This window comes from Podarcis bocagei (assembly GCF_964188305.1).
Source record: "Podarcis bocagei genome assembly, chromosome: 10".
NCBI lineage: Eukaryota > Metazoa > Chordata > Lepidosauria > Squamata > Lacertidae > Podarcis > Podarcis bocagei.
Window position 1 is genome coordinate 44062533 of NC_138135.1, and position 18459 is coordinate 44080991.

General features: G+C 39.1%; 1 protein-coding gene across 3 annotated transcripts in view; it reads right to left on the reverse strand.

Moving 5' to 3' along the window:
• Positions 1 to 18459, reverse strand: part of PTPRQ (protein tyrosine phosphatase receptor type Q) — a 106531-nt gene that overhangs the window by 32103 nt on the left and 55969 nt on the right. For all 3 annotated transcript variants that reach the window (XM_081211176.1, XM_081211175.1, XM_081211174.1), the window contains exons 42-49: positions 18108 to 18249; positions 17278 to 17550; positions 13923 to 14249; positions 8191 to 8312; positions 4354 to 4540; positions 3366 to 3610; positions 2875 to 2941; positions 864 to 1019 (exon numbers count right to left, since the gene is read on the reverse strand). In XM_081211176.1, coding sequence (XP_081067302.1) covers positions 864 to 1019; positions 2875 to 2941; positions 3366 to 3610; positions 4354 to 4540; positions 8191 to 8312; positions 13923 to 14249; positions 17278 to 17550; positions 18108 to 18249 — 1519 coding nt within the window. The remainder of the gene's footprint in view (positions 1 to 863; positions 1020 to 2874; positions 2942 to 3365; positions 3611 to 4353; positions 4541 to 8190; positions 8313 to 13922; positions 14250 to 17277; positions 17551 to 18107; positions 18250 to 18459) is intronic.

Genomic DNA, 18459 nt, shown 5'->3' on the forward strand with positions numbered 1-18459 from the left:
CCATTAGTTTAAAATTGTTTGACTGTTTTACGCTGGGCTGTAAACTGTTTTAATTTGTTGTTATTGTTCCTTGTTTGTGAAACCTGCGTTTCTGTTTTGTTTTATTTAGCAAGCTGCCTAGAAAGGACCTTGCCCAATAGCAGGGATGTGCAAACTCAGCTCCAGGGGCAAAATGCACCCCCCAGGCCTATCTCTGGGCCCCTTGGGACTCTCCCCAGACCCAGCTGCACCCTTCACTGGCTGTGCATCATTAACAGCTTGAGTGCTTTTGCCTGGCTGGCATGTGTCCTTGAACTGTGATATTGCCTCTTGCTTGCCTGGATGGAGGATAGAGAGAGATGCACAAAGTTAACATTCACTGCTTTGCTGACTTCTATCCTGCTCCCAGGCATGTAGCTTCTGGTTGACTGCCCAGAGGCAAATGTGGCCCTCAGTTCTATATAGTGGGCTAGAAATCTTGTAATTTTGTGTGTGTGTATGTGTGTGTGTACACACACACACACACACACACACACACACTTTCCAGATTTTGGCACATGAAAAGTCCATAAAACATAGATTAACATAGATTAACGTTTGTCCAGTGCCCAGAAAGCACAGGTCGGAGTGGTTTTTCTTTCCTTGTCCCGCTGCTTTCCCCCAGAATGCACTAAATCGGAGCAAATGTTAATTTGGAAAAAAACCAATTGATGATTGCTCCAATTAAGCAGTAAAGATCAGGTTTCACTGGGAGACAGAGGTGGGGTAAATGCAAATCTGGATGAGCTCTAAGCCTGCACATTCAAATAAAGCAAAAGGACAGAACCAAGTAGAAAAAAATGAACATCCCTATCTTTACATATAAGGGGAAAATATTTCTATACCTCCAGCTTCTGCAACAAGAATTTGTATTTTCTTGATGGGCCCATGGTCATCATTATAATAGCAAACCGGCATACGAATAGTAATTGTTGTAGCAGTGACAAGCATTCCACTGGTATCATAAACAGGCACTGGCTTCTTACTAGGCCTTGGTGGTTCTGTTTTGAGACAAATATATGTTGTGATGCTGTTCTGTTCAACAGTCTTTTTATATCTACTACTGAGTCAAGTAGTTTTCTACTTAATTAAAATCCCCTTGATGAGGGCTTCCAGATGGGAGCTGAATATTGCAAAGAAGTCATTAAGATATTGCAAACAGGTTGTTAGCAACATTTATTTTTAACTTACTGGGTTTCCTCCAGAATGGGTAAATCTGGATTAAATGGGGGACGACGACACATGCTGGCATTTTAATACTAATAACATTGTGTGAACCATGCAAAAAACTCACATGCATGAGGAGCACTGATCCCATTACAAACACCCAATATTGTTTGAATAGTGCAGTTATATAAACCCATGAACCAAGGCAGCAGACCATTCAGCACTTCACCACAGCAGCCACCAGAATTGCTATTCAAATGGTTCCTCCTTTCATTCCATTTTTTATGATGGCAAGGTAAGGGCAATTGCCCCTTGCAGGATTCAAAAAGCGGTTGGAGCTATAGGATGATTATGCTATAAAATCAGAGGTGGACAATTCCTCTCCCCCCCCCCATTAATGGCACATCAGTTGAAGGCAATCTCTTGGGGGCCACAGGGCAGCTTGGTGTAGGCTGGGGAGGTGGTATTAAGCATGGCCAGAGATATCCCACACTGTATAGAATCTCAAGAGATAAAAAAAAATTGGTGGGTCTTATATACATTTCTGAAGGCCTGGGCCACTCCCACTCCCAACATGATTGGCTGCCTAAACTTCCAAGCTGCGAATCATGACACTGAGTTTAAGAGCCAATGGCAGAGGCTCAAATCCTGAAATGTTCTGTGATTGGATATCGTGTATCGAATCCGAACACCGGGGCTCAGAATCCTTAGTCCAGACTTATGCTCAGGCAAAAACAGACCACAGAATACATAATAGTGTGGAGTATTGATATGAGAGAGAGAGAGAGAGAGAGAGAGAGAGAGAGAGAGAGAGAGAGCGCATATGGGGCTGCAGTAGTGACCGGTGGAGCTGAACATGTGGGGCTCTCCTGTCTTCTGAAAGCAGCACTGCTGCTTACCTCAAATATTTCAGGTCAAATACTTATGGTTTATTTGGACAAAAATGTGGTACTTTTTTTTAGCTTTGGTACTTAAATACAAATAAACATATTAAATCCTTCTAGAGCAAACTGAAAAAACCTCTAATGCAAATTGCCCCATTCGAAATCAAAATTTCCCAGAAAACTCACAGCACAATGTTATAGCTAGAAAAGATTAAAATAATGTACAGTCCTATACCATCATAATTACTTGGACATGCATCTTGCTGGTTTCAATGGGACATAATTCTTAGTAAAGCTGCTTATGATTGCAGTCTTAATGTAAATGATAAATATGTTGATTTAGCATCATTGCTTCTTTTCCAGAACCTAATATTAATTTACCTTGGCTACATCACAGGTACTGCTCAAAATTAGTGCAAATAATTAATATAACTCAAGTTAGCATGAGGATGGGAATAGGAAACCGTTGATAACACCACCTAGTACTGTGGCTCCCAACATGCCCCACAAGGGCGTGTTTTTTAAGGGGGGCAATTTGAGAATGAGTTATTAACAGTTAATGGCCTTTTAGGCTTCCTCCATGGGAATAGGAGTTAACTTTTTGAATAAGAATTATATGTTACAGGGGGAAGGCATCAGGATTTTAGAGATACTTAGGTGGGGCATGGCAAAAAAAAAAAGGTTGGGAACCACTGACCTAGGATGTGCATAAGAGAATGGTTTTGTTTTTAAAAAAACAAGCTGACCTCACATTTCTTTTGCATTATCTTTATTTTAAAACTATGAAATCATTACATGAACCTACCTTTAATGTCTGTTGTGATTTTAAGTTGGATCTTTGGCCCTGCACCAGCACCATTGATTGCATAAACCTAAATATAAATGTTTAAATTATATATATATTCCTATATCTCAGTCTGTTTACCTTAATCATAATAGACCTACATTAACTTGGACTTATTTCATGCATGTACACACACGGGGAGGGGGAGGGTGTGGAGGAGTATTTAAATTCTACTTGAGTAAAGTAAGACTTTGACACTTCACTGAAATCAGTGGGGCTTACTTCTATGGGTACAAGTCAAGATTGGCCCTATATTATTTTGCTGACTACTATGCATTAATTGCATGTAGTGTGATAGATAGATACACACACACACACACACATAATAAACATAATAATTGGAAATCAAGTCATACATTAATTAATAGCTTTTAAACCACTCCACAGTAAAGTGCTCTGGCTTAGCTTTACTACTGATTGTGTTAAAGAAAGAGACACAAAGTTCAACTTACACTGATATTATATGTATGTCCCCCTTTTAGTCCCTCTATCAAAGCAGTGACTGACTTGTTTGTCCTGTCAATAACACTTAAATTATAGATCTGGAAGACAGTTGGGTCATCTTCTTTGTATACCATTGCCTGATATACTTGAATATTTCCACTGTGTTCAGATGGTGATATAAACGTCACTTGAAATTTTGTTACTTCATCAGGTATCTTCTGAAAAGTTATGTTGTTTAGTGGGTCTCTGGGCACTGAAAGAATGTTCAACGATTTATTTTTAAAATTACAATTATATTTATTTATTTGCTATATTTATATTTCAGCCATGTTTGGATCTCAGTTTACCTGTACATCTAAACTCACATTTGATTTTGGACACTTTGGTCTTGCAATTGCTCTTTTTAGATTTCAGTTAAAAACAAACCACAAGCCTCAGGAGTCTTTACAAAAAATGCAAATATTAGTATACATCCAGCTTCTAAAACATTGCAGAGGAAAAGATTTAAGCTGCATTCAGATGTGGGGTTTATTGCATTAATTTTACTGATTATAATGGCAGCTTCTGCCCTGATTTCAAATGTTCCTTGTATACCTTTGGTTTTTTTACAGCAGATTGGCATTCACAAATCTGAGACCAGTAAAGAACTTCAAGCATCCTTTTCAACTTCAGTGCCCATTAAAGACTATGTGCAGAAACCCAACTCATCATTCCTTTCCCCTGAAGTTGCATCCCAAGTGCCTCGCTTACCACTGCTTAGGGCTGTTACTTTTATGAGCAGTGGCTGTATGCCTTTAGCAAGGGCACAACAGGAAGAAATTAAGAAGTGAAGCTGTTTCATAGTACTGATGGCTGTTCTAGAGTTACTATGGCCGAAAGGAATGGTGGTATTTCCTGATATCATAAACTTCATTTACAACATAGAAAAATTAATTGCTTCACATTTTCTTTTTCCGAAGAGATACTAAAAGCAACAACAAAGCGGAAACAGCTCACCTGCTTCAAAAGTGGAAACAATGACTGCAGGGCTAGATTTGCCTTCAATATGTGCAGCATGGATATCGCCAGTAAAAGCAGTGACCACTACAGAATACCTTGTAAATGCCCTTAAACCTGAAACATCAAGGTTTTTGTCCTCATCATTTGTTTTGACGAATGAAGCTTTATAGTCATCAGTATCTACCTATACAAAGCAAAAACAAACAAACCAAAATTAGGGCAATTTTTAACAGGACTGAAATATACTCGGAGTCGAGAGTGGATTTCATGCTCTTTATTCAGCTCATAGTGGTGAGGAATGGAAGTTCCCCCAGAATGTCTGCTTTATATACTAAGTTAGTTCTTGGTATGAGCTTTCGTGTGCATGCACACTTCTTCAGATCTGAAGAAGTGTGCATGCACACGAAAGCTCATACCAAGAACTAACTTAGTTGGTCTTTAAGGTGCTACTGGAAGGAATTATTTTATTTTGACTATGGCAGACCAACACGGCTACCTATCTACTACTGGAACCATGGAAGGCACCACATTGAGCCGTATGAAATGGAAGTCCATCAACCTCACCTGTGTATCTGAAGAAGTGTGCATGCACACGAAAGCTCATACCAAGAACTAACTTAGTTGGTCTTTAAGGTGCTACTGGAAGGAATTATTTTATTTTGCTTTATATACATTATTTACACAATGGCCCCCACGTGATTGGCTAATCCCGGATTCACCTGTAGGCCAATCAGGTTGCGGATTCACTTCCACCTGGCGCTGGATTGGGTGGCTCCTGTGGACCAATCAGACTGCTGCATTCTGAATCCTATTGTTCTAGGACCAATCAGACTGCTGCCTTTTGGGTCCTATTCAACTCAGTACATAACAAGAACGGTATAGCAATATATAGCAATATATCGGTATGGGCAATATATCACGAAATGGAAAGCCGGGTTACCATCTACCTGCTGTTTCTCACTTAAAACTGCAATGAATATATAGCTAGCCTGCATTTGTGGTGTTCTGAACTGGAGAGTCTTGCTTTTCCTTACTCAGTAATCTGTAAGAACACCCTCATGCTGCCCTTTGACGTGGGGTGTATGAAAAGGAACTCTACCAAGATTCATAGAGTGCCACCAGTAACTGCAGGTGTTGTTGAAAGAGGAAAACTAGATTGTATGCAGAAAATTCAGAAAGCTGTTGTTGTCATTGATTGTTCCTGAACTGCATAGGATAAACTACCATGTGACCCTACCTTGTGCTTCTGGTGTCAAAACAACAGCACCAGAAGACACAAGCAAATCCCAAGAACTAAGCAGCAGTAGAGAATAGCTCAGCCAACAAATGAGTAAATATAATCTGATATAAAATCCTTTCTTTCTGACTATCCTTCCTCATGCACCAATTTTGTTTATCTGTGATGCAACAGAAAATAAAACGTATGAATCTCTACACTCGCAGTCCCCAGTGGGTCAAGTGTGCAGTAGATGCAGCTGCCAACACATTAAGGTAGGTCAAACATATATTTTCTTTGACAGATGTGCCTTAGTATCCCCACTGAGAGTTAACCTTAACTAAAGATTCTGATCTACTAAACAGACACTCATTTCCTGGGATGACCATCAAGAAACAGTACTGAACTCTTTTGACCCCTCCCAAGTGGCGCTTTTATTCGCAATGGCCTGGTTAAAAACCATAGTTTATTGGCTCATTGAGAATGAGCAGTATGCTCATGGTGCAGGCTGCTCAAGCCAGAGTTGTAGCATGGGCAGGACTGGGGGCGGGGAGGCATCACCCTGGGCGCAATTTTTTTCGGAGACGCACCCTGTCAGGACGTCATGAGCTGTTGCGTACTTCTCATGTCACCCTCCAGCTGCAGGGCAGGTGAGAAGGACGCAACAGGCATGTTCCCTGCCAGCCCTGCACCACTTACGAGTCTCACAAAGTGCCGCTGGTCCCACAGGACACCGTGAATGTGGCCTTCAAACAGCCAGGCTCACCATTGCATGGCTGGGCAGGCAGCACAGGGCAGCCCCACTTTGCTCAAGTGGATGGGGGTCGTTCTGGCAGTGCTCCCACCCCGGCAGCTAGCAAGAAATATTTCACTGCTGGCTCAAGCATTCCGGTGCCATTCCTTCCTTGCTGCACTGTGAATGAAACAAGCCAAAGTCTAGCTTGGATCATCCAAACCCAGACTTGTGGTTTGTTTTTTTCCAAAAGAAAAAACATGGAGCCCGGGCTTGCACAACACACAAAAATCGGATTCCTGTTTCATTCACAGTGCTGCATTGGCAGCAGGAGTAGTAGAAAAGAATTGAGTGTACACAACAAGCAATGGCTGTAAACTGGTAGCTCATTTCCCCTGGAGCAGATTAAGGCTGTTGCATTTTCATCCATCCCTTCCACTGGAGAAAAAAATACTGATTTGAACAAGTATATTCAGGTTAAGAAGATATTGCTGGGGGAGGGGGGGAGTGCAGGGAACAGAGAGTTGAGACCAGATGAACAAGTTATAAATTTCTGCTCAGTATGGAAACATAGCGGGTGGCCTCAGTCTTGCAGCCCCCCCCCCAAAAAAAAAGCAAAGAGAGGGAGAAGTGGCTGAAAAAAGCAGATAAATTCCAAAAGAATGATAAATAACAACAACAACAATAACAATAAGGCATTGCTTTCTGTTCACCAGAACTAAATAAGGTTCTGCACAATGCAGATAAAATTGGCTGGATCAGGTTATTTAGGAAGAATTTACTTGCAAGCTCAAAAAAAGGCTAAAACAACTGTAACTTCCGTATATCAACATAGTAAAAATTATTTTAAAATATACAGAATAGGGAAGATTTGGCTTTTGTTTTAAAAACAGTCTTAAAGTTTTTACATCTACAATGAAAGTCTCACTAACTAACTAAAATGTTAACTTAGGAATTTTGCTAAATACAGCTTGTTTTTGGACCCTGAAGCAGTAACTCTGTTTCCCTAAAGAGTAACAAAATTTTATTCCAGGATTTTCACTACAGACAGATGGATAGTTTTATTGAAGCAGCAGTGGACCTGTCTATATAGACTTCACACCTGTAGCTACTGATCACATAGAAGACAGTGCTTAACAAGAAACCATTCTTTAAAAATAAAGCTATATACTCAGTGCTTTTTTTCCTGAGGGTTCTCAAGGGTACGCAGTACCGGCACCTTTTTTGCTAGAAGAAAAGCACTAGTTAAAAGTGTGGCACTTACCGTTAACAACTTCATGGTGAATACTGGCACTTTTTTTTCTAGCACCCCATATATCCCTCCACAATGGTACCTTGGTTCTCAAACTTAATTCATTCCACGAGTCCGTTCGACTCCCGAAAACCATTAAAAAACCAAGGCGTGGCTTCCAATTGGCTGCAGCAGCTTCCTGCACTCAATAAGAAGCTGTGGAAGTCGCATCAGATATTCAGCTTCAGAAAAATGTTTGCAAACTGGAACACTCACTTCCGGGTTTGTGGCGTTCAAGAGCCAATTTGGGAGCCAAGCCATTCGAATATCAAGGTACCACTGTACTGGTGTATATGACTTGCTTTTTCTGCATTGTCCTATCTGTGACTTCACATCTTCTCCTGTCATAGATGATCACTAGCTTAGATTGCTGGGACTTCTGTCTAACTGTACCACCTTGTAATGTTTCCCTCACCACAAGTTTACCTCATAATGTTTCCCTCAGCATTCAGGAGAAGAGCTTTCAAGATAAGAATTGTTGTTTCTAGATAAGCCCTCTGCTTCAGGATCTTTCTTTAGAAAATAAGCACTAAATTTATGTAAGGTATCAGGTTGTACCATTAATAGTCATAGAGGAAAAAAGCAGTGGCTTACTGAGGTAATGTCGATGAGGTAAAATGTTGGTCCCGTAATGATGACAGGCTCACTCCAGCTAATATTAATACTGTAAGGAGATGTAACTACCACAGTTACATTTTCAGGAGGAGCATCTGGAACTGGAGAAAAAGTAGAAAACATATCAGAAAATAAAGTTAGCTCTCAAAAATATTTCATTCGGTACAATTTTAGTAAGAACAATAAATGGCATTCACACTTTTTTTTTGGCCCTGTCACAGCATTATGCCCCTGTCATAGAAAAAGTCTCCAGTGTTGCATATATTGATTTTAATTGCAGCCAAATTAGAAATCTAGGAACTGTACGTGTGATAACTGTATCACCCAAAATCTAGCAATATAGTTTTGTGGCAGTCAACAAAGGCCCAGTAAAATTGGGCTTTATCAACATTTTAACAAAATATTATAAAATACATTGTGTTTTATGGCAGTCACATTACTTGTGTGGTATCCAACTAAGTCATACTCACAGTAGTCCCACTGGAAACAATGGGGATGGCTGTTGATTTCAATGAGTCTACTCTGAGTGTAATTAACATTCGCTAAAACGTGTAAAAGGAACACATGCCGTATATAAATATGGACATTCATATTTAAAATAATAAACTGCTTTAATTTAGGAATAGCCAACTTAGTACCCTCCAGATGTTGGGAACTACAATCCTCCTCAACCCCAGCCAGACTGGTTAATGGTCAAGGATGGTGGGAATTGAAGTCTACAACATCTGAAGGTCACCATGTTGGCCACCTCTGATGAATTTCCTCTGATGAAAAAATGAATTTCCTGCCAATACAGCAATGCTTCCTTTATTGAAAATGCAGGGATATTTACATAGTAGTATTGACTGCCTCTCTGTAAAAAATCCACACCATGAGGCAAGTTTAACATAAATGGTGATAAGGATGGTAAAACAAGTGGTGTAATAGCATCTGGTAGGTAACTTGTGGGGCAATAGTATATTGTTGTCCTTGGTAGGTCAACCAAATTTACATCATTCTCCACAGGTAGCAGAAGTTCGATTATTTCTCTCCTAGTGATCAGTGCTTCATATTATTGAGAGTAGAACAATTATCAGTCAGCCTATTTACAACATTAATGGGGAAGGTGAAGAATAATGTAGAAAAAGTTTGTTTCTTTAAGAGTTAGCTACTAAAAATAAATTAATTCTTTAAGATAGAATGATGGCAACAAATGACTTGACCACTTTATAAAGTAGTGTAATGTGTAAAATTGTTCATTTAAAGATACTTATTCCTATGTTATCATGGCGGAAAAATACTTTTAGAAATTAATTCCTTTCTGTAAGCAGCATAGGCTTTGTTAGAAGCAAGCTCCGTTGATATTTCTTTCCTTATCTTATTTCTTTGCACAGAACACCCGGAATGAATTCTTTCCAAACGGAAATCTGAAATACAATATTGCATGTCCATAGCCTCTCCTAATGGCCTCTGCTAATGTCTGTTAGGATAGTCTCGATACTGTCCATGCCTTTGAAGTTCCATTGATATTAATGAGATTAGGGGCTGTTCATGGGATCTTTTGGGCCAGCCCATGCAATCTTACTGGCCGAGCTGGCTTTGTGTAAGCAGACTGGCCATGCTCTAAGCTCAACCTGAACCAGTTTTGGGGAACCTGATTGCAACTGTAGCTTTTGGTGAATTGTAGTTAAGAATCAAAGCTGACTGGAGTGGAGTTTGTCCAGTGGCAGTAAGCTTGTGGCAGTCAGTGTGTATATGGCCAGCTCTGACTGTGGCAGCATATCTGGAAATCAACACAGGCTGAGTGAAAACCACAGCTGCCACTAGGATGCACATCTAGACACTTCCATATAAATGCATTTAGGATCAGGATGTGAACGGATTTAAAACTCTTCATCTAAAGTGTCAAGACATCCCTTCACTGACTTTCATCATAGCTGAAGAATGTTCAAATACACTAAATTTCTGATATCTATATATATAGATAGATAGATATAGATAGATAGATAGATAGATATAACTAAAACATGACTAGAAATTGGAAATCTGTTAGCTTCAGTCTAGCAGCCTTACAACAAACACATTACACAAATAATTTTTGTGCCAATGGTAGCTGTCACATACTGATTTAAGATTGTTTGTGAAATGAGTCTAGTCGGTAATGGGGCAAGATATCACCATACCCTTTCTCTTATAAATCACAGCAATTTACTCAGTAGGAATGACCTAGTCTTATTCACTCGTTCCCCTATAATCCAATCACTTCCTCTCATGAGCACTTTTCTCCTGGTTTTCACAATAATGCATTTTCTGTAACTAATAACCATCATTTCCTGATTATCATGCTTCTATGCTTGCACAGGAATGTGGGTCTTATGGAGGTCAGGGTCATTTTTTCCCATCCATCTGTGTCCTGATGGTGAGGCAGAAGTTAAGTTTGTTAGCTGGAAGGTACGTCTGGATAGCTTATCATTTTACAGAGCCACTCATCAAAAAGCAAAACTGATCCTCTGATGCTCAAATGCATCCTCTGACTCCAGCACTTTAGTAGGGCTTATGTTGGCACAGGATCTTTTTAAAAAAGAAACCAAGGCTATGAGTTATCATGTGCCTTTAAACATAAATACATGCCTGCATTTTTACAACACTAACATTTTACATAAAATAAGATTATTTGAACAAATATTTTAAAATAAATATTAGATTAGATTGTAGTATTTTTCAAAGGCAAAATGCTGAAATGGAAAGGTATCTTCTTTCCATTCTATTATTACAAGATCTGTGATGAATTAGAGGCAATTCAGGATTATTCCCTAAACCCTTCAATCCAGCATTTATCTGGTGATTTTAATAAGGCATGTAAAGGCAGTGAGGGATGCGGGTGGCGCTGTGGGTTAAATCACAGAGCCTAGGACTTGCCGATCAGAAGGTTGGCAGTTCGAATCCCTGCGGCAGGGTGAGCTCCCGTTGCTCGGTCCCTGCTCCTGCCAACCTAGCAGTTCGAAAGCACATCAAAGTGCAAGTAGATAAATAGGTACCGCTCCAGCAGGAAGGTAAACGCCATTTCCATGCACTGCTCTGGTTCGCCAGAAGCGGCTTAGTCATGCTGGCCACATGACCCGGAATCTGTACACTGGCTCCCTCAGCCAGTAAAGCGAGATGAGCGCCGCCACCCCAGAGTCAGCCACGACTGGACCTAATGATCAGGGGTCCTTTACCTTTACTAAAGGCAGTGAAAGTGGAGGAAAGCAATTTCTCATAATATAACTTCAGTGGAAATTTATTGGTCATACCAATGTCCTTGTTCTGGGCAATTTTGATGAGCAAAGTTGTTATACGAACTCCTAGACCTTGCAAAGCATCCTGGGGGCAATATAGGTAGAAGAAAGTGACCAAACATATGACTGCAGCTGAGGAGGTCTGCCTTATGCACCTCTGCTATAGTCCTGGCTTGTTTTATTTTTGCATCCTGTCTACAATTATTCTTGTTAGCCTTTGCATCCTCAGGAAGAATAAGGAAAGAATGATGAACAGACTTAATTGACTGCAATCTTTAAATTTGCTTATCAGTAAGCTCAACAATGTGTATCTAGAAACAGGGCAACGGCGTCCTGAATTGCTCAAATGAAACATTAAAGATGGAGAAACAATAACCTTTGTACAGGGATGATGAAGGCAGAATGAGTGTATGGAAGGGAGTAATGATTGCACCCTACCCAAACCTCTACATCCCACTTTCTGAACAGCATCCACATATGTATAAACTGTAGCTACAAAGCCTTTATCTACCCAGTCTATAGTCTGTCCCATGCAGAAAGCCTCAAGAGTTTAAAGCTATGAATTTATGTATAGCTCAAGCACTGTGCAGAGCTAGCTGGACATATGGAGATCATGGGCAAAACCAGCTGGAGCAAGCCTGAGACTCTCATCCTATGTTCATTCTGTTTACATTGTCATCTGCACTGGACCAATGGTTCTCTCAATGCATTGGAAGAAACTATATAAGCAGATTTAGGTTCAAGCTGGGTTGAATGTTATTTTAAGAATCAAAGCAAGACACAGCCACTGTTCCTAGGGTTACTAACTTGGAATGGATGTAGAGTTCATGTGCCCTTAGCATTATGTGAAAAGCAGGCAAAGCTCACTGACTAGGTAACAGAGAAAGCTTTGCTATACATAAACCGACTTCAGAGAAACCAGTGCCTAAAGAGGACAGAGCCACAATCTTTAATAGCTATTAAAAAGAGGGAATTTCAGTATGGTCAGGTTTTCTCACAAGTCTACGACAAGCTGCAGCTGTCAAAAATTCTCCTTTCCTGAACCAAAGTTATGGTTTAATATCATGGTAACGGCAAAGTTTGATTCTTTAGAAAACAGATCCCATTGCAAAGTGGACTTGTATAATTTATCAGCAATGCAATAACACTGCCATCAAACTATTTTATGAGACAGAAAGACAGTTCCTAAGAGGACAATCTATAAAACAGAAGGCTGAGTACTCTATCTAACTATGGGAGCAAAACTAGCATTGGTGACTATTTAATAGGGAGTATCATTATCCTTACCTCTGTGTAAACATGTATTGAATCTTTCCAAAATTGCTAATGTTTTTAAAATGTAAAAAAATCAATGTTAATTTTACCATGCAATTGTCAGCGACATAGCATGCATGAGCTGAACCCTGCACTTTCTACTTTGTAATTGCACCATGGCCACAATCCTGAATATCCAACTGATTTAGCCTATTGAATGATAGAACCACCCAAAAGCCTTTTAAAATTCACTTTATCCAAAAAGCAATTTCAACGTTTGGTATGAGCTTTTAAAAGGGAGATACTGTTAGTGCTTGTGAAATTTTAAAGATTAGTGTACAAAACCCCCAAATTAAACAAGTGCTAAAATAGTAGATTATTGGAGCAAATAGTGACTTGATTGTTTTGGATTTTTCTAGCTAACATTTCCTTGAAAAACTCCTAAGAGAGGATTGCTGAGCACACACACAAAAAAAACACCTTGCCATTTTCTATGGGGGGGAATGTGAAATATGTTTTCTCTCTTATTTTAAACAATTTATACAGTCTGGAAATATCTAGATTAAGCAGCTGTTTTGGATAATGACCACAACAAGCAGCTGTTAAGATCTACAAGTGAGACTTTTTTCTCAGAATTGCTGACTACGAATACATTCTCCTATATATTTCTTCAGAGAATTGGGAATGGTAAGGTTAATTAAAAAAATTAAATCTTCCCATTACACCAAGCTTGTATGTAATAAATGTTCACTAATATCAACTGTACAATATGTTTATGCTTTGACTATGGACTCCATGATTTTGCTCATGTTTTTAGGTGGAAAATGAAGTAGTCATGGAAAACAGAAAAAAATGCTAACTTCAATGCAATATGATTGCTGTCAGACCCTCTTCCTCTTTCATGACTATTGTATACAGTATACTGTATGCTTAATTCCTGACATATGCAGCACTTATGAATTCCTGAGGATGTAACTGGATATAATTGAATAATACAAGTTCTTACAGGCAATGGATTTTTAACAATGCTTATATACTTGATTGCATTTTACATTTGAATATCCAGAGAGAGACATCGGGGTACCATTGATAAATTCAAGGTAGCTGTATCATCAACTGTGCATGGTTTGAATTATTCCAGACCTTTATAGATTTGATGTCCATGTAAAACTAAGAGGTATGATAGTCATTCTTACTTACAGCCAGGAAGAGTTTGTGTAGAAATCCATGGTGAAGAGGTGCCAAAACCAGCATTCGTACTAGCAGAAACTCTAAATCTATACCATCTAAATTTTTTCAGGTCATAGACTGTTTCCTCTGACAAAGTGCCAACAGTATATGAATATTGCTCCTGCTCATATTCAATACATTCAGCAGCTTCCCAGTTGTTGCAATGGATAGATCGTAACTGCGCAGTAATCTTGTAGTTTTGAAAGTAGCCAAAGATAGTAACTGGCATTCTCCATCTCAAGGTCACACTTGTTGATTGTATGCTTGAAAACGAAATATCTCTCGGAGCGCTGGGAGCTAAAAATAATTTTTGAAATGTTATGTACCACACGTTACAGTAAGCAATCAATAGCCTGTGCTTATTGTTGAATACAGGGTTATGCTAAATACAACTGCAGTTAAAGATGATTTAATTGCTTCTCCCTATAAATTGGTAATGATTTGTGTGTTTTGAGAATGATATACATTGGCACACATAAGGGATATTTCACCTTAAAATCTTTCTGAAAACATTCAATACCGTTAAGACAAACTAGAGCTAAGTTGTTGTTTTTTTCATTCTTTAAAGGGTCCTTGACATTTCTAGAGGTCATTGGAGATTTATGGTCTTAGTTACATTTGTGTTACAAAAGAATACTTGATGAATAGATGTTGGGACCTTTAGGTGGACTGATGAAAAATGTTTGTCCATACCAGATGATTCATGAATGTGAACTTTGCTGGCATAAGAATATTTAGTAAAGTGGTCCTCACCGAATCACAATGGCTGAGTCATGTTTATAAATTTTGAGTAAGCTGCAGGATTACACTGGGAAGCATTCAAACTAGGAACATCTGTACATTTAAAAAAACGTTGCTTCTTTGGGTTGGGGTTGATAAGTGTGGAAGAACAAGTATCTGCTTCCTTGAACAAAAGATATTTCAATCCTGTTCGTATCTGTAACCTTGGAGCATAATTGTTTTGAAGTTGTCTAATCTGTTGCATATAACACTTTATCAAAGATGTTACATCACTGAAGGTCAGTATTAGGCCATTTCAGTTGTCTGGTGCATCTATCTCAAGTAGTTACAGACACATTTTGTATAAACTGTATGTGTTATTTATATAGAGAAAAGCTAATTTTGGAATACAATTCACATGCAAGTTAATTTAAGTCCAAGAACCTCTGTGGACTTCAAAGAACACAAATGGCCAGCCATAGCAGGAACTTTGCCACACTTTGGGCATCTACAACAAGAGCCTCCATAATTACAGAGTCAGATGTCCGGGGAACCATCAAATTGAACCCCACAGCAGCAACATATATTGCAGTTCAGAACTGAACTGTTGCTAGGAAATAAGACCCACTGAATACAATGGTACTTATTCTGTAAAAGCCCTAATAGCAAACATCTAGGGAATTCATAAAACAGTATGTAAGTACAGATGTACACAAAGACTTTTAGCACATGAGGGCAGATCAACATTCACAGAGGAATATGTGAACAAATGTACTTCCTGCCCTGGAACGAAAGGGGGGGAAATAGACTGGGTTGTATATATTTCTTACATAGTGAACCAGACCTCAGGAGGACTAGATACATTTTTAAAGACTGTATTATCAATATGGTAGTTTAAAGGAGTCACAAAAGAACCCCAGTTAAAAGATAGCCAGGAAAAAAATAAGTTTGCGAAATACTCCTTTTTCCTACCAAAGTCTTCCTTAAATATAATATTCAAAAGATGCCTCTCCTCAAAGCAAAAAGAAAACTTTGTATAATTGGAAGATTTGTCTTAAATCCTTCTTTGCTCAATTGCCTTAATATGATTGCCTGTTTGCTGTTTTTATACATATTATGAATGTTAAGTTTATCACAACTTAATTCAGTTTATGATGGATTGTGGAGAAAATGATTTATTAGGATATTTGGGTGCGGTATCTAGATTAACTACAATATGTACTTTACCAAAGCATGAATTTGAGGGCCGTTTGCTTCCTTTTATTGAAAGGGAGTGTACAAAGACTATATGCAAAAATGTTTTTATTATTTAGAACTGAATAGAACTGCAACCTTCAATGGAAGTGCACAGTTTATCAGGCCATGACTTGGGAATCTGGAAGGAATGGAAAGGGCATGGGTATGTTGGCTGCATTCAGACCATGTTTTTAAATATAACCTTTTCAAATTGGTGTAAAAAATAAAATGCAATGGATGCAGCAAGAAAACAACAGCAATGTTGCAAATGCAACCAACATACCCAGCAGACAAAGGCTGCCATTAAAGCAGTAAAGCATCCAATGGATCCAATGGTGCCTTTCTGTTCATGGAAGGGTTGAAGCAATTTCCACAAATTCCCCAACTGCTCTGCAGTCCCTTGCACCATTTCCCACACTTTTCCAGAGAGCTTCCCTCACAAACTTTGGAGTGAGTATGTATGCGAGTACTGAAATCATTAAAGGCTAATACAAAAGAGATTTACCTAGCACCTAAATCTCACTACATGCCATTACTGACATGTGATCAACATGTGTAAGGGCTATATGGGGTCTCAAACTGTGAACTCCACCTGAACCCCTGTGACCAGGCCTTCAGTACCTGACCTCATAAGCATTTCACTCCAATGAGAGTTGAACTCTCCACCTTTCATGAGAAATACTCATGCACTGCAACACCCAGGGGCTATACTGAGGTATGCCAGTATAGAGATCAGTTGGGCTCTGCCCATTGCTTAAAACAATCAAACAGTACTTCCAGAGCTGTTGTTCAGAGATTTTCCAATGAGGCAGTGAACCTAATTTGATTTCACTTGGTGTCAAAAATAAATGCTTTGGCAGTGACTCAGTGTTGGCTGTGTGTCTGTGACTAACATAGACCACCATAAATAAGAAGCTGAGAACAACTATAAAACTGTTTCCATTCCTAATCACAAGTCTCCAGTTTCAAGTGGTAGCAACTCAACGGAAAACAATTCATGTGAACATATATTTAAGAATATGTTGACCTAATAATGATCATTTTCTTCTTGTTGTTACTCCTGGCATTTAGGCCAGAATATGCTTATTTGAAAATAAGTGCCACTGCTTTCAATAAAATACTGACTTTCCAGTAAATTCGTTAAAATAGAAAATCATAACTAACACATGAAAAATCTAAATTATTTTCATAATGTGGCTTTGCTCCTTTTACCACACTTCTAACAATATCCTAGTTCTTAGTCCATGAATTCATAAGAATATCCTCTTGAGATATGAGAAACAAATTCATGGTTTGGGATAGCCTAGTAAATGTGAGTAGAGAAAATATTATTTACATCAAGTGCAATTTTAACCACAAGAATTGTTACCTGTTTCTGGAAACGTGCTGGCATTGCATAGCTGCTCCTTTCCACCCCCGGCAGCTGTCACAGCCTGTACTTTAAACTGGTAAGAGGTATTTGATAACAAGTCTCTGAAAGTATGCACTGTTTCATTATCAGAAGACAAGATTGTTGAATTCTTTCCAAATGTTATGATGTAATGGGTAATAATCCCATTTGTCTTCAAAGGAGGGTCCCACTGGACTAGGACTGACTGCCAACTGGTTGCAGTACATTGGATATTCTGGACAATATCTGGAGCTTCAAAGAGAAACATGCACCATAGGTTAACATTCCTACAAAACTGAAAGGGCAGTTGCATTAGAGTATACTCCAGTACGAGCATGGTAATGTTACAAGCAAGGGGCAAGCATTCCAGCTATTTGAGATGACAGCATAACTAGAGCTCTTGACGAGAGAGCTATCGAGGGAAGGCCTTGGTTTAGCACTGTGCCGCAATGCAAAGAGAAAGAGGGACAATAGACTTACACAAATGGGTTTCAACAAGCAACAGCTGGGTTAATGACAGCTTTCATGAATTTTGTTGCACAAGAGACAAGGACCTCAACTAAGATGATAGCCTTTCTGCTTACAGAGGAGTCCTCCCAGTCCATCTGATGTAGGAAACTGAAGGAAGCCAAGGTTGACAAATTGAGAGACAGTATGCTCCTATAACAGACAACCTGCCTAGTAGGAGAGGTAAAAGTCCTAAACCAACTTCTGAAAGCGAACTTGCCCTGGATTGCCCCATAACTTAAGGTTTCTTAAGTGTGCAGGGGGGGAAACCCCAAATAGTATTACATTTCAAGCAAGCTAACCTGATTCCATTGTGGTCAGCTGAACAAGATTGCTGAATTGATTGCCGTTTCCAACTTTTGTGAATGCAGAAACACTGATGAAGTAAGTGTTGAACGGTTCTAGTCCAAGAATATTAGCTTCATTGTGTGAACCTGAAATGTTCTTAGATGAAGAAAGCAATTACTATAAAATTGCTATTTTTGCAAGATTTTCCACAGAATTGAAAACAGAGACTTGTTGCACCTTAAAGACTAACAAATTAAATACAGTGGTACCTCAGGTTAAGTACTTAATTCGTTCCGGGGGTCCGTTCTTAACCTGAAACTGTTCTTAACCTGAAGCACCACTTTAGCTAATGGGGCCTCCTGCTGC